Source organism: Haemaphysalis longicornis, unplaced genomic scaffold, assembly GCF_048455015.1.
Source record: "Haemaphysalis longicornis isolate Haplotype H1 unplaced genomic scaffold, Haemaphysalis longicornis Haplotype H1 scaffold_2, whole genome shotgun sequence".
Lineage (NCBI taxonomy): Eukaryota > Metazoa > Arthropoda > Arachnida > Ixodida > Ixodidae > Haemaphysalis > Haemaphysalis longicornis.
This window is the reverse complement of record NW_027526295.1, coordinates 235,758,528-235,782,604: the sequence shown is the minus strand read 5'-3', so window position 1 is coordinate 235,782,604 and position 24,077 is coordinate 235,758,528. Positions and strand designations below refer to the sequence as shown.

At 46.5% G+C, this 24,077-nt stretch overlaps 2 protein-coding genes across 2 annotated transcripts; both read right to left on the bottom strand.

The window, feature by feature from the left end:
* Positions 1-641: 641 nt before the first annotated feature.
* LOC144170156 (salivary anticoagulant protein P23-like) lies at positions 642-6,930 on the bottom strand. Its single transcript, XM_077699761.1, has 5 exons — positions 6,816-6,930; positions 5,467-5,529; positions 2,485-2,612; positions 1,827-2,009; positions 642-1,154 (listed from the first exon to the last, which is right to left on the bottom strand). The coding sequence occupies exons 2-5, from the start codon at positions 5,507-5,509 to the stop codon at positions 846-848; spliced, it is 663 nt and encodes a 220-aa protein (XP_077555887.1). The 5' UTR covers positions 5,510-5,529; positions 6,816-6,930; the 3' UTR covers positions 642-845.
* Positions 6,931-18,319: 11,389 nt separating this feature from the next.
* Positions 18,320-22,636, bottom strand: LOC144170155 (salivary anticoagulant protein P23-like). Its single transcript, XM_077699759.1, has 5 exons — positions 22,498-22,636; positions 21,718-21,780; positions 20,813-20,940; positions 20,364-20,546; positions 18,320-19,081 (listed from the first exon to the last, which is right to left on the bottom strand). The coding sequence occupies exons 2-5, from the start codon at positions 21,758-21,760 to the stop codon at positions 18,773-18,775; spliced, it is 663 nt and encodes a 220-aa protein (XP_077555885.1). The 5' UTR covers positions 21,761-21,780; positions 22,498-22,636; the 3' UTR covers positions 18,320-18,772.
* Between the last annotated feature and the right edge of the window lie 1,441 nt (positions 22,637-24,077).

Here is a 24,077-nt window from a genome sequence, read left to right as displayed (position 1 = left end):
AGCGTGATTTAATTTCTCACTTTTTTATGTGTGCTTTTGTCCGAAGGGAATCATCGGGTTTATCTTTTCGCTATACACAATCATCGTTAGTGCAAGCGGTACGAAGTGACGATTGTGCCAAATGTCATCAGAGTCTTGAGAGAGACCAAACTTGATTATTGCAGGTATGCAATAATAAAGAGCATGCAATAAAAAGAGTCGCTATCTCATGACTACAGGGGGGGACGGGATATTAAAGCCATGCTCTAGATCATCTTGCCCTTTTTAGTCGAACACTACATCGGGGTCTTGGTAGATACTGTGGTCCCTATGGTGTAGCGTATTGTAGGAATATGCTGAACCCCACTTTGCCCCATGGAATGCTGGAAGAAGGAGAACCTTAGGTCAGTCGGCCGGTATGTCCTGGGTAACATCATCCTTGAGGGCCAAGTTCAGGTTTGGGGCGAACCCAAACTGATATGTGAGATTCGTTACCACTGCTGTAGTAGTGTACGGAGAATTAAAAAGTAAACAAAGCATCCCTGTAAGGTTACAGTTGCAAACGATGGATCAAGAGGGGAGAGTGGGTGTGTAACAGAGTCTCGTGCACTGCGTATCTAGGGAAAAACTTGATTACAGTAAAGGAGACAAAAATACACCAATGTTTTATCGTTAACGGCATGACTATTTTGTTATATTCAGCCACCGTTCATTCTTTATTTTCAAAGCACCATTTTGTTCGTTTTTTTTTCTTGTTGACATCCTTATAAGAGAAGGTGGCCATGGCCAGTATGGGCCATTTTGGGGGGAAAATGTCACGGAACAAACAGGCGACCCGATCAGACGAGGTCTCATGAAAGGCCGGATCAGTTTCTGGGGAAAGGGACCGACTCGACAGCCCTGCGCAGCAGGTCCTTGTAGTGGTTGTAGAAGATCTGCCTCAGCTCCTCTCTGACCCTGTTCTCGATCTCGTGCTTGAAGCTCTGGCGGCGACCCGCGTTGAGGCTCAGGTCCGAGTCGTACGTGGTATCGAACTTGATGTCCCCGAGCAGGAACGTGGCAAGGGTGCCGTCTCTGTTGAGGGGAGCGATCGCCTCGAACTGAGCCATGGTGTCCCGCACCACCACGTTGACCCAGATAGACTTCCATATCGCCACCAGGGTGTCTCCTTTAGCCTGCAGAGAGGAAGTACAATCGCTCCTTTGTATGTCCCGGACACGGCTGATTTCTGTGCAGTGCATACTAGGGTAACGATCATAAGTGCGCACAAATGTAAGCGAGGATTGCAAGAGCGGTGCTTCCATTAAAACATCTCATCAGAGGCATTGTTTTCGACTTAAACCACATGTGCAGTAAACAAACAAGGCAGTACGGAAAATCTGTGCGGACAGTTCGGGCTGAGGTGGACGTAAAAGTTGTCACGTGGTTCTTCTGCTAGCCACGTTCGCGCCCGATTATAGTATTCGCCTTTCGTGCTGGCAGCATAAAGGCTAGTCCAAACCTGAAATTTTTGTTGAGGTAGCCAATGGCAGTTATTATTGTGCTGATCGTACGCTGGCTACAGGTAAGCTAAGGTGGCGGTAGTTTTCGTACCGGCAGAAGCGCTGGGCGATTTTTTTAGTCTTGCTTGTGGGAGACGCGACATGTCCTCCTACTTTGCTTTTCTGCTCATTTCCGACCCCATGCAAATCGATGGCTTCTTTCAAGCTGGGTTCTCTTCTGTCGGTGTATATTACCCGCGCTCTTAAATTCGGTTTTTACACATCACGCACACAGATAGAGGTCCATAGCAGAAATATCGGCTCAAGATGCGTAACAAGCGTAGAGTCCTGAAAAGTGTCCAGTACCAATGCAACGAACGTAGTGTTCACTCCTTGGACGATCAGGCTGCAGCCGATGACCATCTGCCCATCCCGGAGGTAAGGCGCCTGGCAGTCACCCGCTCGACGCAATGCGGTCTCCAGGCCATGAATTTCGCCGTGAGTCATGTTTACTTTCAGGTCTCGGTTCGTCAGCGCGTTCTTGTAGACCTGCGAGTAAGAAGCCAATGTATGCGGTTCTATTATGCCGGATGCCTTCCATGGCTGCACATCCCAAACCCTCAGCGTCGACTTCAGGGATGAATAGTTTTGGATAGACACATAGTTGCCTGGTTTTATCTTGCTCACACCTTAGAGAACACTAGTGTAAAATCTATCATTATAATAAACATTATCACTTTTCTAGTGCCACCTCTCTTTATGGCCCTTCATATGAGCTGGCAAATATCATCTTCACTTGATTCTGAGTTTTCAATTGATTTTGTCTTTACTTTCTTGCTCAATGTGTATTATTCTTTTTTTTTGAACCTACGCACGATCACGTACCTTTTTTTAGGAGTTGCTCTTCACGAGTGCTCACGCTGAAGCTAACCCTCCGAAAACAAATAAATGCTAGTTAATATATACGTAATCTAATTCGTTATGTAAGCGTTTATTGTACACGCGATGTACGTTTGGGGAGTACCTTGAACCTGAAGTCAGGGATGACCGCGTAGGGAAATAGCCGCTCCGACGTCCTCACGAGGAACGGCATCTTCTCGTTGAAGACGACGTCGACGTAAGTGTTCGCATCGCGGACTGATGCCGAGAGCGCTGCGAAATAGAAGACGACGCTAAGAGCACTTACAAGTCCTGCTGTTCCGTCAGAGGAGGAAGGGAGGGGTGGGGACAAGGTATGGCCATTGCAGAAGTACATTCAGGGACAACAAAACCTGGCAACGAAATTATCAACCACAACACACAAATAGCGCGATTCCCTTGTGTGAAAGTTAAATTTTCGCGTACCTTTATTACAGTAACAAAGATTTAAAATGTGTCTTTAGAAATATACCACTATCCAAAAGGGTACCATGTTGGGCTAGTTAGTGGGGAGATACAAATGAGAGAACAGCGCACATTTTGACGAAGGATGGACAGACAAACACACCACAAGCGCTTGTTGTGTGTGTTTCTGTCCGTCCTACGTCAAAATGTGCGCTGTTCCCTGCTTTGTATACCACTATCGAGCCATTATGTCATCTCCACTATCCATATTCGTTTATTTTGCGCGTGCTGGTTCATATATTCGTGTTCTCATTTCATTTGTCAATGACTCTACATGTTCTCTATTTGGGATGGATGACGTTTGGCCTAGATGATTTCTGTTGATGTGGCATTCTATAGGGTTGCACAGGGTACTTCTCCCTTTTGTATGATGTGGAGCATTGCGGGTATTTCGACAACACTATATAGTATACACTCAATCGGGATAGTTCAGTTCCGGCCTTGGTTCCCCTACTGGTTACTGAAGCAGCTCGAAAGCAACAAAGGGGCGTAACGGGCATCCTTGCTGAAACGAGTAAATTTCAGGGTAAACTCTTTTCGTTAGGCAAAATGATAAAAGAACATGTGAGGCTCTTGAACTTAAAATTTCAATTTTAAATTGACGTTTAAGCGCAGGAGTTAGATGGAAGATGTGGAGCTGATTGTGGGGTTTAACGCGCCGACGCAACGCAGGCGATGAGGCGCGCCGTAGTGGAGGGCTCCGGATTAATTTCGACCACCTGGGGATCTTTATCGTGCGCCGAAATCTCGTACACACGGGCGTTTTTGCTTTTCGCCTCCATCAAAAAAGCGGCCGCCGCGGCCGGGAATCGAACCCGCGACCTCGTGCTCAGCAGCGCAACGCCTTAGCCACTGAGCCACCGCAGCGGGTAATGTCATAGTGAACGGCTAGGGAATAATTCAAGCCCCCTGGAAACCTTCTTGGCACGCGGGTGTTCTCGTTCAGGACAGCACAATTAAGCCCTTAATTACGGAAACGCCATGGTGAGACTTTCAAGCTCCAACATCTTTGCCTTCAAAAAGTATTCCTCCATCGGTGCGTGTGTTTCTCTACAAAATTCAAAGATCACCTGTTCCCTTCAAAGACCCCCTATGACGCTTAGAGGGGCAATGAATACAAAATGCAAGTTCGGCTAGGCTGTTTTGTCCCGATAACAACAATACCAATTTTATCGCCATCTTCCAAAAAATACTCGAGATATTAAAGGAAACATACTCACCAGTGGCGACTCCCTTGCAACTTTACTGCATTTTTTCTATGACGTCATAGAATATTGTTTGTGCGATTGGCGGTGGCTGTACCAAGCCATCGTAAAAACATGACTGGGAGATTTTAGTAGAGCCTCTAGTTCCGTTTGATCGTATCACCTGAATACTAGGGCGCAGTTAACACACTGGTGGTTTATAACACGTCACTCCTGTCCACATCCCGTCACTATGGCGCGAAATTTGAAATTTGATCGATATGCATGCCTTCCATTTTCTCGGTTACAAAAATGTCTTTCGAGGCTGGAATGGAGCTGGGTGAGCTGCTCAAGTCTAGTTCTTTCAAATAGAACAAGGTTGTATTTTGTCTTCATGGCCTCTTTAACGCCGCTTTTGTCATCTCTCATTCGCAAGATTCGCCGCCCGCGGGGAGACACGCGTCGTGTAGATTCCCGATGGCAGAACTGCGCAGCGTGGAGCAAAATGTCCACGATGGCCCTGTACCGCTAACATTGCGTTCGGCCCGGCTAGAGCACTGGTCCCGGCCTCTGAAAGCCAGCTTTATGCTCGTACACTGCCGATGAATTGCCCTTGATGCCGCTACCGTAAAGTTCCGAAAGAACGCCCACCCAAAGCACATATATAGCAAGTGAAAAATACGCAATGGGCGATCTATCGGGTCAGGTGCGAAAATTACAAAAAAGTGACCGCACCCAACCAAAACTGCGGAGTTATAAAGAAATAATACGAGGTGGGCGAACTTTCAGGTCAAGTGCGCAAAGGACAAATAGGTGATCGTATCAACACATGAGTAGATGATTCGCGTTCATTTGTTTGACTCATCGGCGCTAAAGGATGGATTTTTGGGGGCGGGCGATCTTTAGAGTGGGCAAGGTTTCAAAACTTTACGGCATGCACGTATTACAACCCCCTGTCTCCCTGCAACGCTCAGCACGGCATTGTCATCTGGCGGCGATCTTCTTTCATGTTCCCATCGGAATTTCGCAGTGTATGCCGGCTGTCATCCAGGCATATATGCCACCAGGACTACACGTAATCCCGCCTACAGTAGGGGGTGAATAAGAGCCAAACTCTGCTCATAGGTAGGGTTTCGTTGCCACAGTGACGGACACCGTGTCGTCGGAAAGATTTCGCTGGCTGCGCTTGGATCTAGAACGCTTTAGCTCACCGGGAATTCCCGCGAACAAAGCTGCCAACATTATCAACGTCCATCAGCCTCTGCGTTTCGCTGGCCCTTTCTGTTACCTTCCATCGCTGCGTGAATGTTGCTAGGAACGAAATCCTGTCCAAACAATGTGCGTAGCACAGACGTTAACCTACCATTTACCTTTTTTTTTGTTTTTTTTGGTACTACTTAGTTCGTCATCCCTAGTGCTTGAAAGCTGAAAAAACTCACCGCAGCTGGCAGCCGCCAGAAAGAAGATGCAGAGCTTCAGCATGTTTCTTCTCTAGTTGTTATCTGAAAAAAATATGCATGGAGTGTTTTATAAGTTAGTACCAAAATGCTCGCCGTGCACGCGAGAAATTATTTCATATAAACTTTACTATAGTAACAGTTTACAAGACGCTTGTTGTGAGTAATAATCGCTGTTGATGATTTGCGATTTGCATCGACAATTTGTGATACTGGCTGCGAAAAGAAGTCTTCTTGTCATCCAGCGTTTTATTATTGCGATTGGAAAATTTTCGTGCGTGTTAGCGTTACGCATGGTTTGCGTTACGCTAATTTACCAACAGGGTTTTGCAGTTCGATGTAAAAAGGTAATTATAGCGGGGAAACTCTCGATACATGATCCGCGCTGATTCAGCAGCACTATAACGAGGATTTTTACTCCTCCTGCAACTTCCTTACTGAAAAGTTTGGCGGCGTTGGAATAACAATTTTTTGCCATGCTAATGCTACATTTTTGTCACATTTGTTTTGCATGAAAACAAATGCCAAACTTTTATCCGTTTTTGAAAAGGCCGGTGAACTTTAAATAACCACACTGTCTCCCTCTAATGCGATGAGGAGCACTTCAGAGTATCATAAGATAACTTATTACAATACAGTTCCTTAAATGCAATAATTTAGCAATGAGATCCTGGTTTTCTTTTTTTTTTTTTTTGGTTAAGTAGAGTTTTTACAAAGCGAAAAAATAAAAAAGAAACACTCTTGCATTAAGCACAACCCCAATACTTAATGGTATGTTCAGACTACCGCCACAAAAGCCATATCGTGATCTATGGGCGTAAAAAACGGCATGTCACGCAGTTCGGCTGGCTGAGACGTGAAATTACGCCATTCTTTAAATTTATTACGACAGTGGCGGCAGCAGTCCGAACCCGGCCTAATTCTTACTGAGGAATGGTTTAGTCGTCAGCATCGCGCAAAGTAGTCTGAAACCGCTTCTTGTTGCCCAAACAGTTATTTTATCCCTATTACGATGCCAGAACATACGCATATTCATATATTTTTTATATGAGGTTTAACGCGCCGACGCAGGCCATGAGGCGCGCCGTAGTGGAGGGCTCCGGATGAATTTTGACCACCTGGGGATGTTTAACGTGCGCCGAAATCTCGAACACACGGGTGTTGTTGCTTTTCGCCTCCATCAGAAAAGCGCCCGCCGCCGCCGGAAATCGAACCCGCGTCCTTGTACTCCATACACTTGTTCAGGTTGTTCAGCTATGTGTATTACCCCTAATAACAACTACTGTGTTCGCTTAGCTCCTAACATCATGGACGAGAATTGAAACACTCACTCGCACCCGGCTTGCAGCTGGAGTTCCCGGTTGTCTTATGCCGGCGGAATATAAGGCACGGGCGAAGCACACCCCTTGGCGAAGGGCTTCCCGTTCTCGCTGAACTCTTTTTCCCTTTCCAACATCCTGAAGCGGAGGAGCTGAAGTTATTGGCCAACTCTTGCAGACGGACAAAAACGAAAGAGAAAAGCGCCACCGTGTTTGTGACTCGACCGCTTTATATCTCGTCTCCACACTGCCACGTTTTCTTCTTGCACGAAGTCAGATACGTTCACGGGGTCATTAAAAGCGTCACACGTTTCTTTGAACTTCAATATCTTTCTTTGTTTTGCGCCCTCCACTGACGACTAAAGGCTAAGCTTGACCCCCTCGAGGTGAAGGTTGTCTACGCTTTGTACCCCTCGTTCGCGCACTCAAACTTCGTGATCGTTTTTTTTTTGTATTTTTTGGTGTCACTCACCCGAACTGCCACCAGCTTTAGCCCGCACCATCCTCTCACTTGATACCGCAGTACTGACAAAGCTGTCATTGTAAAAGAAGCTGCCTACGCTTCCCACAGGGCTGCCTGTGTCCGTCGATGACCATGACATCGCCTGTACAACTTCACCCTCATGTTTCTGCGAATCTGATGGCCGGTCAGTGAGGGCAAGGGCGTGCCTGCCGGCATATGAGGCGGATTCGTTCCCAATCGATATAACGCGCCTTCGGCGGGCGCGTCAGTGTTCAGTTGGGATGCGCGCCCTGTCATCTTGTTCTGTGAAAGGCCACTCCTTTGCACTTCATCCGATGAAAACATGTCGGTGGGTCTTGGGGTACCCGCCCATCGTAATTCGGTAATGCACTCATCATTAGCTTATTTATGCCAACACATTCTTCTAGCCGCTCCTGCGCTGACTTGTAGCCCTACTGGTTCGCACACACAATACTTTGGAATTCAAATCCTGCCCAAAAAGAAGTGACGTGTAGTCGGAATCTTGTCCAAAAAAAAAGTGACGAACTTTTAAATACGTCTGAGCAGTGGAATGAGGGGTGGAACTTAAATCATGTGCCTTTTGATTTCTTCTTGTGCCTGGTTAGCGTAAAGAGCCCAGTTAGACGAGAACAATCATTATATCCCTTCTCATGTCTGAGGGGGATTGGGAGATACCATTGGTGCACACGAAACTTTTACAATAACCTAAAAAAGGAGTAGTATAGGTTTGATAAGGGTGGTGGAAAGTTATTACACCCATATTTCTAGGTCCCAACACCCTAATTTGTATTTTTACGTCCATTTGAGTGGCAAAAACGGTAATGACCGACTGCAACACCCTCTGTTTTCTGTAGGCTTCATTGATGGTGGGGTTTAACGCGCCGACACCTAGACGCGCCGTAGAGGAGGGCTCCGGATTAATTTTGGCCACCTAGCGATCTTTAACGCACGCCGAAATCTCGACGCATCGGTATTTTTGCTTTTCGCCTCCACCGCAAAAGCAGCGACCGCGACCGTACTCTAACCCCCGTCCTTGCATGGATGGGCTCAGCTGCACGACGCGTTAGCCACTGGGCCACCGCAGCGGGTGTCCTCTGTATGGTGTTGAATGGGTTTGTAATGGGTGTTTGTTGTTTGATTACACCGATGATTAATTAAGGTTATATACCTGATTTTAACCGCTGTGGCGTTGACGTACAAAACATCCCCCCTTCCAACCAACCGGTTGTGGAAGATGTTCAATTCCACGGCCGTGCTTATCATTTCCAATCAGTGCGGCCCCCTTCATATATGGGTAAAATTATCGTTTTGGTAATAACAGTTGCTGCGCAGTAATTACACAGCACATCAATCAGAGTTAATCCCTGAAAATTTTGTTCTTGTCAGCACAGATAAAAATTGTGTTGTGAGACAAGAATGATAACACGATTTTTGCATATTGAATATGCGATTTGCTGGTGTAAATAGCAATGAATTTTGTTGGAAAGGTATAGAAAAATAATGCTGTTAACGCACATTGAAATTCATGACGTGGCAATCTTTGCATATTGTATATGTGGTTTGCCGAAAGTTTTTTGAAAATTATCTGTAGGATAAGAAAACCATATAGTTGATTGCGACAGTACTACCCGCATAGTTACGATAATCGCCAATGGATTGAATTATCGGATGTCCTAGAATAGCTGTCTTAAAACACTACTCGCCGGAACGTAGGCTCCGACGGCACCTGCGCTCAGGTGCTGCACTCGGCGTGTATTCGGCTAGCAAGTGAATCATTATTACCATTTAATTAGAGGAAGGGTGTTCCGAAATCTTGTAAGGATTGGGAAAAGCGGCAGGCGAGGTGAAGGCGCCTTCATTATGGTGTGTATCCCCGTGGTATATTTCGCAAGATCACAGGACCATTACAGTCTTTTTGGGGTGCGCCCACCCCGGAGGAGGTGGTTTCCACTCCTAGAAGGACTCGATAAAATTAGTTGCACCAGCTGCCCATTTCCTACCTTCCTTCCTAATTTCCTACCTTGCGCCTGAAGTTGAATGTATCAGAAATTTTAAGCTACAAAATGCTCGGAATTCTGGGAGATGACGCTAAATGAGTGATGATATCAATAAAAAAAACGAAATTATTATGAATACCATGTTTGAAGAAAAAAGAGCGCTCAAACACAACACAAAGATGAAGAACGACAACGCAGCTAACTAATTTATTGCAAGGAAGGACGGGGTATACGCAGGTTGTCTACGAAGACATACCCAGAGAAACACGAAAACTTAAAAGATGCGATAAAAGAAAGGAGCCGCTACTGATGGAAAAAACGCCCACCTCCCCTCGCGGGAACCCCTGTGTAGATGCGACGCATAGGGGGTTCACGTTGCAGCGTTGGACAGCGGAGGAACGGCGCTGGAACGATGGAGCGGAGCGGCGCAGGCACCGCGTTTTATAGCGTGCATAACGGTGAGGGGAGAGAGAGCGCGCCGGCGCCAGTGCGTCTGCCGCGGCTATGACGCAACACAATCCACTTTAATCAAATCCAATCCAAATCCAATCCAAGCCAACCCAAGCCAAGCCAAGCCAATCGAATCCAATCCAATGCCCCTCGCGAGGGAGTGTTCGCTATCGGAGAGAAGAGGGGGTGAGCGGTGGAGAGCGCAGCTGGCGCGGCAAGAAGAATGGGGGAGGGGCGGACGCCAACAACGCCGACGCCGGATGCAGGGACAAGGCGAGTGAATGAGATGCAGTCGCATCTAAAAATCCCTCTTTTAACTGCTTTGGCCCCCAGGAAATGCCAGGGAGCGGGGCTCGAGGCCCTGGGAGCATACCTGGGGGCCTCGGGGCTCCACAATGCACTAAGCTACAACTCTACGTAACTGCCCGGGTCGCAGTGGAGTGTAGCTGTTAGGGTAGAATTCCTGTGTGTGTGTGTGTGTGTGTGTGTGGGTGTGTGTGTGTGTGTGTAAGTGTGCAGGTGTCCTACTCCTTCGTGTCCTGTATTTTGATATTTATTTATTTGTCTAGTGTTTCGTTTTTTTTTTTTTTCACCTAACGTTGTATATAGGTTATTCTTGCCCATGTTTTATATATTTATGTTAGCCCTCTACCCTATCCCCCTATTCCTATGTACTCTTTCCTCCCTATCCCACCTCCCCCTACACCAGCAGGCGTTCCGGTGTCCTCCCCTAGGCGAGACAATTTACGCCTGTTGGTGGACCTTCCTTTCTTGTTTTTGTGCAGTAAATACATACATAGTTCCACCTTCGCGAGTTACCGGAAAACTCAGCCCAGCCGAGCGCAAGTGAACGTGCACCTCGTGAGGAGCGCCCGGCGTCGGCCAGGTTTTCCCGCGGTCTTGTGCCACGTGAGGAGCCCACAAAAAATTACCAAGTAAAAATACCGAGCGCACGTGAGAATGCGCCTCGTGAAGAGCGCCAGGCGTCGGCCAGCTCGACCTTCGAGAACACCCTGCCCGGCGTTCGTGGCGTGACCTCTCGCGTGCTCTTCTCCTCGTGAGTTCACGTGCGCTCGCACCTGATGTGGGAAGCACAGGCGCCGAGTACGCGCTAGAGACGCCGAGTTCGCGAAGCCGCTTGTCGCTGGTTCTAGCGCGTGCTAACGCGATCAACTTTGGGAGAGATGTGAAAAGCTGCGGTCAAAACGATCCGGTCCTGCCAGTTATGGAGAACTCTCAGCGGCATCGCTGCCGCAAGTTCAGAAATCCATGTGAGGTGCAACAGCCGGCTCTCCGAGGAAGGGAGAGGGGCCGCCAGATCTGCGGTTTCTCCGGCCTTGCACCACTAGTGCAAGCTGCGCCATTTATATGGCACTGTTTTTTTTAAAGGCGCGGAGTACCTTAGGACCACACCATGTCCGTCCGCGTCCGTGTGCATAGCCTTTACAATCGCAAAAAATCACACAGGCACCGGCAGGATTTGAGCCTTTGTCTGGTAGACCAGACAGAGTTAGTGTCAGTCGTCTTACCCATTGGGCTACGACCGTGAGTTAGTACCCGAGAGTCAAACGGCTTACCTCGCCTGTAACGATGCGAAGTACCTTAGGACCTCCCAATTTCCGTCCGCGTCCATCCGTGCGCACACCACCATCAAGCGAAAATAAAGCGAAATTCCATTTGAGCCGTGAGTTGCAGTTTCATTTAGGGAATAATCAAGGTGCAACTCACAGCTCAAATCGAATGACAGTCGGGGCGCAACTTGGATGTCTTTTTGAGTCCCCGTACTCCGCGCCCTCGCCATAATTCCACGGAGTGGAGATGCTGCCATTTTTTCCTAAAAAACAACACGTGATTTTAGCGCTCTTTTTTTATTCAAGCGGTATGCACTAATTAGCCCAACAAAGATATTTTGTTGATGTGAACCATCTTTATTAACGACGTTCTACGCTGCCAAGTTCGCCATTATGACGGAGCAAGAACAATACAGGTGGGGAAACGACGCTTCCTAGGACGGCAAGATAATGTCACAAACGCTTTCCTTAGGTTAACCTATAGGCATCTGTCGGGAGAGAAGGAAGTGCGCGGCCGGTGCAATCAGTATTTCACTACGCACCGCGGAAAGAATTCTGGCCGCCATCATTTTGTCCATCAGGTCCCGCTACCATTTTCTTCACCGTGGCGGCTACATAGCTTCGCAGGTATACTCGGTTACAACTCAAGAACGGCACCACCTCATGTAGTGTATCACTCCGCCAAAGCGCCGGACCCGTGACGTCAATGTGCGCGCGTTTTGAAAGGGTTTGCTATGAATGCGTGAAATCGTCTGCCGTGCCTCACGCAGTTAGTTTGTTTGTCGTCACTGGAGTCGTTTAGGAGCATATTAAGTCCAAAAAATCACGGGAACGGCTCACGCCATGTTCAAATTATTCCCAGTAACGCCCTACTTGCGCCGCGCGGAGAAACATCCGGCTACGGTGATAAGGCACAGCGGCAACTTCCGGTGCCGTTCTTAAGTTGTCACCGAGTATAGCATTGGTGTTCATTGTGATATTATCTGGTCGCTTGCCTGCGGCCGCCGCAACGGACTGTTTCGCCTCCTGTGTGTATAATAACTAGATCTATGTCAATAGGTCCGGAGCACTTGGTAGTCGATTCTACGCTACCACCTGTTTTGTGATAGTTCACTGTAAGCTGTGAGCGACAAATTTACAATACTTGCACTGGAGCTGTAATATCCATAGTCAATAGAAAGTGGGATTTGTACTTTTCTTTTGTGATAGGTTCATCCTGCGTCAAGTATCGACAGTGTCAGTGAACATTACAAAAGAACCCATAAAAAACTTTGCATCGACCACAGGGGTAATCTCTCGGCGAGAAAATCCGAATTAATAAGAAATACAGAAACAATAAAATTATAGAAGCAATTGCAATATAATAGCGATGATATTAGATCATAACAACCCCGTAATACAAAATTATACAGACACATTCACAGCCACTGTGCACCGACACAAAATGAGCGGCAAGTAACGCGAGAATCATTCTGTGGTAATTATCTCGTGCATTTATCTTGTCTTGTTATATCGTGTAATAATCCTGTGTTTTACATGCCTTTTGATTTTTCAATCGGAATAGCCGGATTCAATACGGATGTTTCTTTTGCATTATTTACCCCGTTATACCTTGGTGACACGAGAAGGGCTTCCGTTCGTGTTAACCCGTTTAATAAAGCGTCACCGTATTTTTGATACACTTACATCCCTACTTCACGAAGCTGTCAAGAAATCGCGCGGCCATGACCTCCACCGGGAAAGGAAGCCTGGGAGCACCGATACGCGGATACGATCAGTTTATTGCACGCGGCATTCGTTGAGAATAATGCACGTCCGGTGCAGGGCGAAGGAAGTCATTAGCAGCGGCGCAAATGCTGACACTCGTTGCTTACTGTTTTGACCAGGATTTTTTTCGGCTTGTATTTTTGTAATTGCTTCTCCCGTCTCGCTTGTTTTGGATCTTCAAGTCCTCCTCTCGCATCCTGTACATCCCCTTTGCCACGCACAGTAGTCTAACTTAGCCGCTGATTCACATTCGGGTTTCTTTCGTGCGTATACAGGCTGTATGTACACCAGGCTGAGAGATAGCGAAAATGTTGGGATTGTGCGAAAGCTGTGATTTATAAACAAATACTTCGATTTACGTATTAATCATTTATAAGTAACCATTTGTATTGTATTTAAATTAATCGTTTTAATACTAGGCCACGACAAAATAAACCAACTAAATACATGTAAGCAGATCTCGCAGGTCGTTGCGAATGAACCCTTTTAGCACTCGGCAGGTAGAATATTGTAAGCGCAGAACAAAATGTACAATTGCCGGTGTTGTGGTGGTCGTGTTGGTAGCACAGGCAAAAATGTTGACAGACATTTTCCCGCGCTTTTTGGAACGATTATGCTACACGCAGTATTATATTGTCACGAGAAGACAAAAAAAAGAAACCGACGTGTAGCCGTATGGTAATTATGATGATGATGATAATTTATTGCTTATGCCCTTTGGAACGGGTTGGCACTGCGAGTCCTCTGGCCAAATAAAACCAAATGTATTCAGCCTGGCCAATCCCCTCTTGCGGGTACGAGCCAAAAACATCGAGGGCATCTTAATCATCATCGTCATGATCTAACACCGACAACGACGAAGGTGTGAGCAGCATGCAACACAAGCGATGAGGCGCGCCGCAGTGGAGGGCTCCGGATTAGTTTTGAACATCTGGGTATCTTTACGTGCATTTGGGACATCTTGAAGGTGGCGCACTTCAACACGGACACTAGGAAAAGAGACAACAAACCACAGCGCTGTTTTAGGGTTAGATAGGTCGTAGCAGCAGTTAGGATGAAGAAAAGAGCCCGATGTAGAAGAAATATACTGTAGAAGAAGTGACAACTGGGCTAGCGCTGTGGTTTGTCGTCTCTTTTCGTGTTGAAGTGCGCTGCCTTCAAGATGTCCCAAATGCATTACCAACTAGCCCAGTTGTCGCATCTTTACGTGCGCCGAAATCTCGAACACACGGGCCTTTTCGCTTTTCGCCCCCATCATGATTCGTGGTCCGCCTAAACGCTCCTGCGCGTTGATCCGCTTGTCTGACCCCCCGCTGCCGTGTAATGGGAGAGTTGACGACGATGGTGTATTTCTCTGCTTGTCAGTTGGCTCGTTTGGCTGCCTTCATCCATCCGCTCCCTTGCTTCATTTGCGGTGTACTGGCGTGGACGGCCACCTCTCCCTAACGCCGCTTAGGCTCGCGCCATGGAACGCCTCACGCTATGGAACCCTTACCAGTGAGCTGTTTTGCGGCTGCCAATGCCAATGCTTACGCCGAAACAGGCTTTTACGCTCAATGGCCACTCGTTGCTTCCGCATTAACCGCATTAATTAGTCAAATCAAACATTTATCAAAATTCTCCGCTCTTGCTCAGTATCGCCGAATGGAATTAATTCGTTTCCATCACACGTAACCAACTTAACCGAGACGTCCTCATTTCAAACTGCCCTTTTAGCCTTCCTTGGAAATGAAGTCATGTGATGCTTATTGATGTATTGCGGTTTTCTGTTCGTGAATTTTTCCTGTTGCGACGCTTGGCTCCTATGTTATGGCTCTTTTGTTTTCTTTGTTTTTTAACGTCAGTTTTAGTGTTCGCATGCCTTATTTTTCCAAACATTGCTGCCAAGAAGTGTTTTCTTTCTTGGTTGTAAGCTAATCCCCCCTATGTATTGCCCGGGCCGTTAGGATAAATAAATAAATAAATAAATAAATAAATAAATAAATAAATAAATAAATAAATAAATAAATAAATAAATAAATAAATAAATAAATAATAAAAGCTTTAACTCACGTAGCCGGATTAGACCTTCAATGATGTGGCCGCCGTCGGTATAGCGACAAAACGGTCTTTGTCGCTATACCGACGGTCTTTGTTTAGCGGTTTTTTTTAGTAGGGCATTGACTTGTTTTTAACTGCTCACGTTTGGCGCTATCCACGAACACATTGTTTTGTGCGCGTGAAAAGAAATCGCTCCGATTGATCGGCCAATTTTCCTTTCACCATGCTACGTGCTTGGTCAGCCTGTTAAATGGGGTGCTAATATTTGCCTGGCTTCTAAGACACATGCTATGTTAATGTTTCTAAAAAAAAAACCACCGGCTGATCTAAGCCCGATAATAACTAATTACTAGAAATTAGAGGTGTGCGAATATTCGAAAATTTCGAATATCACTCGAATATTAAATGTTATATTCGTATTCTCTTCGAAAAATACGTATTCGAAATATTTCGAATATTCGAACGGGTTCGAATAATCGGCCACTATCGAATATTTGGATTGATTAATTCAAGGGGGGACGCGTCTTTCAACTTCGGAAAAATGGCAATAACATCGTCTTTTTGAAAGCCACACATTCGGCTTCTATGTTTTCTGTCCTGTGCGTTTGCGAAGTGCTTCCGCCGAAAACCGTCGCAAAGTGGTGTAAAGAATACTTTTGCCAGCCGCGGTGACAATATGTCAGCGCAAATTGGCGAAAAAACTGCAATTTTCGGAGCGCTATACAGTCAAACCCGGCTATAACGAACCCGGCTAGAAATAAATAAGCTATATATCGAACAAAAATAATTCAGTTACGGAAATACATGGGAAACATATTCCTTTTAACGAAGTTCACATCCGATATATCGAACTCGGCGCGCCTAGAATGGCCGCCGAAATGCATGGTCTCGGAGCGGCGATTGAGATGTGGATTGGCCGCGGATTGCGAACTTGTAACAATAAGTTCGTTATAGGCGGGTTCTGCTATATCGAACTATTGGATATATCGAACTAATCGCGGTGCATATTGCAATTCGCTATAAACGGGTTTGACTGTATCTTCGCAATGGTGCCACTGGGCGCGGCCATTTTGGTATTATTGGATCGACCGAGCGATCCTCTTTCCTGCCCTTACCGTCTCTTTTACCTTCCTTCATTCGCAAACGCACGAATGGCACAAAAATAAAGGCGTACAAACGTAGCCAGAAACAGATGCTGAAGCGCGGTTGGCCTCCAGGTCAGCGCGCGCTGGAGCGGCCCTTCTGATCGGGCGTTGCTGCGGCAATGCAAGATGGCGGCCGCCTGAACTGCGTAGTGCGCGTTTCTGAAGTCATTTACTGCTTCGCTCGGCCAAGTTTCTGTTCAATCATCGCATCTGTTGTGGTATTCAACACGGACATTATCGCGATGGGAATGCCTGAGATCCCAAGCCGTATTACGGGAAGTTGCGTGGCTCGAAAGGCGGAGGTCATCGAACGCTTCGTGGTGCGCGTGACTTTACCCTGGAAGGTAAAACGGGGTGTTCGCACTTGTGATAGTAGTCCGCGCAGTGAACTTTTAGTCTTATTTGCGATGCTTAGACGCTTAGTAGGCTCGCTAGCCTTGGGAAAGAGAAGGCCGACGCGTCAAAAGCTTCGGTGCGCACGGCGTAGCCGCTGCGCGTTGGAGCATCGCCTAACTGCGCAACCTGGTACGAGTGAACGCCAGTAGTTGCAATTAATGCCTTTGACATTAGATTTAATCTTAAAAGCGACCTGACGGGCCTGGTCAGGGATAAACGAAGCATGACATGTTGCGGTATACGAGCGCCGCGATGCGGGCGAGCCATATCGCTTTTTTGCGCAACGTTTCCCGTGCACTTCGAGTAATCATGCAAACAGGTGTGAGTTCGGAATAAAAACGGGTTGACGGCGTTAAAAATGTCCCTGACTGTCGTTGAATTTGAAAATTGATTTTTCAGGAAAATTAATACTACCAATGCATACAACTATAGTTTCGTGCATATTGGCTGTGCTGCGAGGAATATTGGATGGCCTGAATTTTAAGAGCACCAAAAAAATGTGCATGTATTGAAGTTGGACTTATGCAGAATATTATACCAAGCTTCACAGTAGCTCATTTGTATCTGTGTCTTTTGGCAATGAACGCCTGCACGCAAGCTGCGGCTCCAGGCAAGGTTATAAGTCAAAACCCAGTTTTCAAATCTAAGTAAAAAAAAAAAAGAGTGCTTAACTTGTTACCATGGTCGCAACACAGCAGAGGGAAGTTGTCCAGTGCAATACAAGCAACCAGCTAACCTACTTTGCATTGAAAGCAATGTACGCCCCGTTAGGTCCGCGAACTGGACTATGTTCTTTTCACAGAGAAGCTGAAAACAATGTTTTATGTAAAGAAAAAGGCTGCAAAAGGCACTCCAATTTCAAGGCAAGGCATTCCAGAAGCACCGTGTTCAAAAGAACGTGAAAGGCTACAACCCTAGCAACTTTTGGGGAATGAAATCTATGTTAATCTATGTTGCAAATTCGGAAGCCGTCTTCTCAAAACAGTTTTTTTTTTTTGCCCCCTGCGTCGCTTGTTCCAGTGATATCTTCGTGACCTGCAGGTCTATTTTTGATTACGTTTTTTGCCTTCCATTCCTTGATGAACAGTTCAGGTTGTGACACTCTTAGTTTTTCAGGTTTACTTTTTGTGAATCTTTTTATTCAAATAGTCATTCATTGTCTATATGCCTGTCGTAAATTCACATCTGAAAAACTGAAAACTAAAAAAAAATTGTGTTCTAATAAATAAATCTAAGACTGTCATGGCCTCGTCCATTCATTTGGAAATTCAAAGCAGTTTGAACAAGTTTGCTATCATGCTTTATAGACCGCTCGATCTCGATACAAGGGGGATAGAAAAAAAAATTTAAATAAAAAGTTTTCAAAATATTACTTTGATATTTTTATGGTGTTATCACAGAAGAATTTCCAGTTGCTGTGCTAATTTTCCTCAAAATTCACAAAGAAATCAAAAAGTTGATTTCGAATGCCACATCCCTCCTAATTATTCGATATTCGATTCGATATTCGAAGCTAGATATTCGTATTCGATTCGTATTCGAAAAATTTGATATTCGCACACCCTTACTAGGAATCTATCCGAACATAGCATGCCTGCAATATCCCCTAGTAAACGAAGAAAACTAACCATAACTCTGCATTGAAATATCAGATACACAGAAGAGAGAAAATATAGATCTTTTTTATTGGGAGGAACATTTATACACTGCATTTTTAAGCCACACAGTCGCTCTCTAATGTACCCTTATTTGGTGGGCGTCACAAACCGTCTTCAAGTCAGACGCAATGCATTATGTTGGGCCTCAGATGGCATGGTGAATATAGGGATGGGCGATCCTTGGTGGGAAGGCATACAGCTAAGCCTCGTTACAGCGACATTGGTTAATTTGAAGTCCCGCTTTATTTGAAATTTTTAGGGCGTTAACTGCTAGGCGAGGAGAGAAAATTATCGTCGCTTTTAAAAAAGAAGCGCCTATAACGAACCAAGTTTACAGTTCTGAGGACTTCATTTTAACAAGGTTCAACTGTTGTCCGAACCGCTGATGAGCTATGATTGCCACTGAAAGAGAATGGCTTCGCGGTTTACAGCGGTTTCGTTACGCGAGAGCGAGAGCGGCGCTAAACCCTGGGGAAGGTGACCGACTCGACGGCCCTGCGCAGCTGGTCCTTGTAGTCGTTGTACAGGAGGTGCATGAGCTCCTCCCGAACCCGCCTCTCGATCTCCTCCTTGAACTTCTCCCGGCGGCCCTCGTTCAAGCTCAGGTCGCTGTTGTACGTGGTGTCGAACTTGAAATCGTCGACTTGGAAAGTGCGCAAGGTGCCGTCCCTGCCCACCGGGGCGTTCGCCTCGAACTGGGCCAAGGTGTCCCTCACCAGCACGTTCACCCAGATGGTCTTCCAGATGGCCACCAGGGTGTCTCCCTTGGCCTGCGAGAGAAGTTGGTTGGGCAGGGTGGGGCTGTTATATGTTTGAAAAATATATAGTGAGCTTACATAATTGCTCATGCCTATCGCGGTTGCTTCTTGCGATTACAGTTGTCGTTATGTAAAAAGCAGACATGCTTCTTCTACGCGCACAATACGCAATCGATCAATAGAGATAGCGAGAGAGCGAGAGAAGTTTCCCGCTGACGACGTTGTCGCGCACGCCTTTGGTGATACTGAGCCACCGTTTGTCAGTTTTGCTTTTTATGAGCGTGGTTCTGCAGGAGTAAGCTGACACGCTGATGAGATTCCTTGAGTTTACTGATTACTCAGGTTACTGATTCCATGAGATTACTGATTCCATAAGATTACTGATGAGATTCCCTGACGTCTGGCCGTTGGAAAGGTAAGTCACTGTCATGCTCAAGTGTATAAGAAAATCCCGGGCTATCTTTACTAACGTCAAACGTGGGGAGGGGCGAAGCATGCAGTGTATAAGTGAATCTTCCCGCCTTGGCGTTTTTGCCCAAGGGGACGTAACCGTTGGGGAGTAGACACAGCTTTGCTGTAGAAGTCTCGTGTCTTTGAAGCACGAAACGTTCTAGCGCGAGGCGTTGGAAAACGAGTGTCCCAGTGTTTCAGTACCACGACTACATGAGACGAGATACGACGACGACGACATTAGACGTCGACAGCCCGAGCTCCTAAGGGGCTTCGCCCTTAAAACACTAAACATGGATGAATCGGTACCAGAAGAATGAGTAAAGGCAGGATAGAGAGCTGTGAAAGGGGTGCAAGTTATGTGTTTAAAGTGGAAGGACGTCGAGTGTAGTCAATACTTGTAGATAAATTGATAGCAAGAATGACGGTTTTTGAATGTTTCACAGGAGGTTAGGACGTATATATCAATGCACGGATAGGCAAAGTTTATTTGGATTCCGTTGAAATCATCCTTCAAGCATAATAATAAACACCTCCGGTGCCAGGATCAGTTGGGTCTTCCAGATAGGTACTGCTACAGGGGAAATTACTGGAGAATCCTAGTGCTGGCATTGGCAACATGCAATCAGTCACGAATAGCATTGAAAACATTTTGCTAAGACCATACCCAAAAACTCCCTTTCTATCTGTAGTTACACGTGTCGTAGAAGCTCCAGCATTTCGCGTCAACCTCCTCGACTGATGACCCACACACAACCCCGGCATCAACACTCTTCACAGCGCATACTCGTGCCGCAGGTCAGATGGTGCGGCGTATGACCCGATTCTGGTTACTGGTACTTACCAGCGCCACGAAGGTGGTGTTAAGTCCGCGGAACGCGAGGCGGCAGGTGACGACGGTCTGTCCGTCCCGTAGGAAGGGCGCCTGGCAGTCACCCGCTCGGTACAGGGCTTCGTCCAATCCGCGGATCTCGCCACGGGTCATGTTCACCTTCAGGTCGCGGTTCGTCAGGGCATTCTTGAACACCTGTGGTCATGCGTGAGTGCACGCGAAGCATCTTCGCTGTAAAGCAGCCGCAGGTGGGGCAATTCTCGCTGCGAACTGTGAATCGCCAAGCAGCATGACACGTTACGAAAAAAAAAAAAATTATCCGCAGTGATCTCTTTTCTCTTATAGTGCTTCTTCAAGAGCACGTCAGTTTCAGCGACAAAAATTTACCCCAGAACAGCAACTACGTTGTCGGATAAACTCTCATTCTCACGTTGAGTCAAAGCGAAGCACACAAAAAATACCTTGAATCTAAAGTCAGGTATCGAAGCGTAAGGGAACATCCGCGCCGATCCCTTCACGAGCAGCGGCATCTTGTCGCGGAAGACGGCATCCACGAAAGTATTCGCATCGCTGACGGATGCTGATGACGCTGGGGGACGGAAAGAAAAACGGTTTAATCACGACATGGCTTCATGGCTCCGGGAGAAGGCTTCGCGAAAAGGCATGGATGTCGCCATGCTATACGATTGCATATGCGTGTGGCGTTGTGAGATTTTAAAAGATAACCCAATTTCTCCCAGTTATACAAGGCATAGGAAGAGGCAGGATGGAAGTCCGAAATTATTCTGTTTCAAGTGGCTCCTACGTGTCAAAACACGGACAACTGCTTACTCCGACATAAGAGGTGATTAGGAGCCCATAAAATTCGTCTCTCCTTCTCGTAAACGCGATGAAGTGGCTGCTAAAAACTCCAAAGGAGTGTTCAGCCCGCCGCAACAACACAACAGCAATAGCAAGCGCCTATACTTCAAAGTCTTCAAACAAATACACACAGATGCCGGATTAGCCAACCGTGCGTTTGGCTGAGTGAATTATTATAAAAAGACGCCGATAACCAAAAAAGCCATAAAACTGTATTTCCCGGTAGTGAAACCGGCGAGGAAATTGGGCGCAGTTTACATTAAACATGCGGCATTATGCTTGGATGAGATACAAGGGTAGAGCAGTAGGACTATCGACACTTGTAATCGAAATTCGTGGTATTCTGCCCAGGCATATTCGCATGTACGTCTGTTCTTCATTGACGTCCTGTGAAAACATTAACTTCACCACACTTAGCGAGTCCTTACAAACACATGTAGCACAGAAATGTTACGGCTAGCAGGCCTAATTACTAGAACGAAAAATAAGGGAAGAAAGAACTCACCGTAACTGACTATTGCCAGCACAACCACGGTGAAAAGAAGCATGTTGCTTTCAAGGTAATGGTCTAGAATAAGAAATAAAGAAGAAAATTAGCCTTCCTACCCAATTACAATAACGTCATTATTTGTAATCACGTAAACCAAAAATGAACTGCTTAAAGCGAAACAACAAAGCAGAACAGGGCGTTGTTTTATTTTCATTGAAATAGAATGAAATTACATTGCCTCACATTCATAAAACAGGCAAAGCAAATTTTCTTTAAGTTCACTAAGTGTATCACGTTCGGCCACAAAACCACTACTCATATATAGTAATTTTAATTAAGTATGGTGATTATATTTTGGGGTAATTTATAATAATAGAGTTAAGTGATCATTTAACATATAACTTAACATGGGGAATTTGTAGATATTTGGAGCTCCCAACAACCGTTCGTGATTGAAGTAGACAAACTATAAAGTAATTAAATTATTACACGTTCTGCCACTGTTGCAATGAATCGGCTGCTTTACAATGCTATGCATGTATTTTCCAAGAAATGACACTCAATTTTACGGCGGGCGTCGTTCGTAAATGTAAGCATCTCGTTAAAAGCGCTAGTTCAGGGTGTGGGTTGGTGCGACTTAAAAATGCTTTAGCTTCAGCTCTTCATAAAATAGTACTTTTTAAAATGCCTAGGAGCTTTTCTTTACCACAGTTATTCGTCATTGTTCGAATAAAATTAGCTGCTCGAGTAGCCTTGGAGCAGCCAACAGCCAAGCAGAATGAACGAGACGCTCACCTGTCCCGCTAGCCGCAGTCAAGGTGTTTCCTTCAACTAAACGAGGGAGTCGCGGCCAGCACCGATGCCGTGCAAGTCGTCCACGCGAAGGGACTTTCCTCTTCCCAACAACTTTCCCTCTCTCCCACGTGCAAAAGCGAGACGACACAAAACTGTCGGCGTAGCTTCGCTATCACAGATAGAGAGCAAGTACGCAAACAAACGAAAACGAAGACGAGTTGCCGCGCTGTCCGCAATCTGTCCCTTGCCCCCGGCCGTTGCAATGTTTATGCGCGCACGCGCGAAATCAGACGCATTTATGCGATTCATTAGCGAATTCATTGTTGCGCCCTTGTACTTCGAGTCTCTCGTGTTTTCAATCGGTGGCCCTGACTGGGAACTGGCGGGCGAACGCCGCTTACTCCGAGCGCCAGTTTTGAATCGTGTCCTTCTCCTCTCTCTCCTTGTGTCTTTTGTCTATGTCGCAGTGTGCCGTTCATCCTCGCCTCGGGCGTGTCTTTCGCTGTTGGCGACCCAAATCACGACCGGCTTTTCCACGAAGCGTCCTCGCCCTTGGAGCGGCCGTAATTGCCGAACGTGTCCCTGTGTACGGAACTGTCCCCGAGGCGGCACTCGTGAGGGCGTGGTGGCGGCACCTAGTGGTTGCGGCCATTCGTGACGTCGAGCTACGTTGATGCTTTCGAGTAGCGAAACCCGTAAGGGTGTCGGGCCGCAAGGTTGCACTCCACTGACTCATACGTACTAGTTCCGTTTCTGAATATGTATGAAGCTTTGTCTCGGCAGCGGTCGCTTGGCTATAAGCTGTCCAGGACTTCTGCCGCGCCACGCAGCATTTCTTCACGCTTCTGTAACCTTGGGTGCTATGGGCTTGCCGTCAGCCCTGGCAACAGGGCGGGCCTGCACGTGTGCGCACTGGGGACGATTCACACACAAAAACACGTAGACTGAGATGATGCACCCTATTTGTATGCGAATCGCACCGTGCCGAATCGTCGCATGTCTGTCGGCGTCGCTTTCTGAGTTTAGACGGGAGCGTATACGCTCGCCAAAACAGGCGGATCTTGGTGTAACAAGAAAAACTAAAACAAATTATGGCACGTTTGGCACCAGTGATCAAACTATAGCTGTACAGATTTATTTAGCGTTAAATGTGCGTTTCCTCAGTTTCAAAATGGCGTGTGTTTCGACGTGAGTGGTTGCATAGCAATCTTCTCCGAAGCTTCTTTCAGAAACGTAGCCCGGGGAAGGCACGTGGTATGAATTTATTGCAGTCGTTGCTACGGAGATTAGCTTCATTTGAAATAAAAAAAAACGATGGCTTACGGCGAATATTCTTTAGGCGTGTGATAAACGTACGTTTCACATCCATTGTGTCACCTTCGCACACAGTTGTGAGCGAAATATTTAATAACTTCATTAAAAAATTGTGTTCCTATTCCTACAGGTCTGGTTTATGTGCAACATTGATGTATGATACCGAAGCAGTACAGAATTTGGTTGAGATAACGAACGGGAACGGGGGGGGGGTCATTCGGCGAGCACGCTCAAATAATGAGCCTCTGTCACTCAAGAAAGGTGTG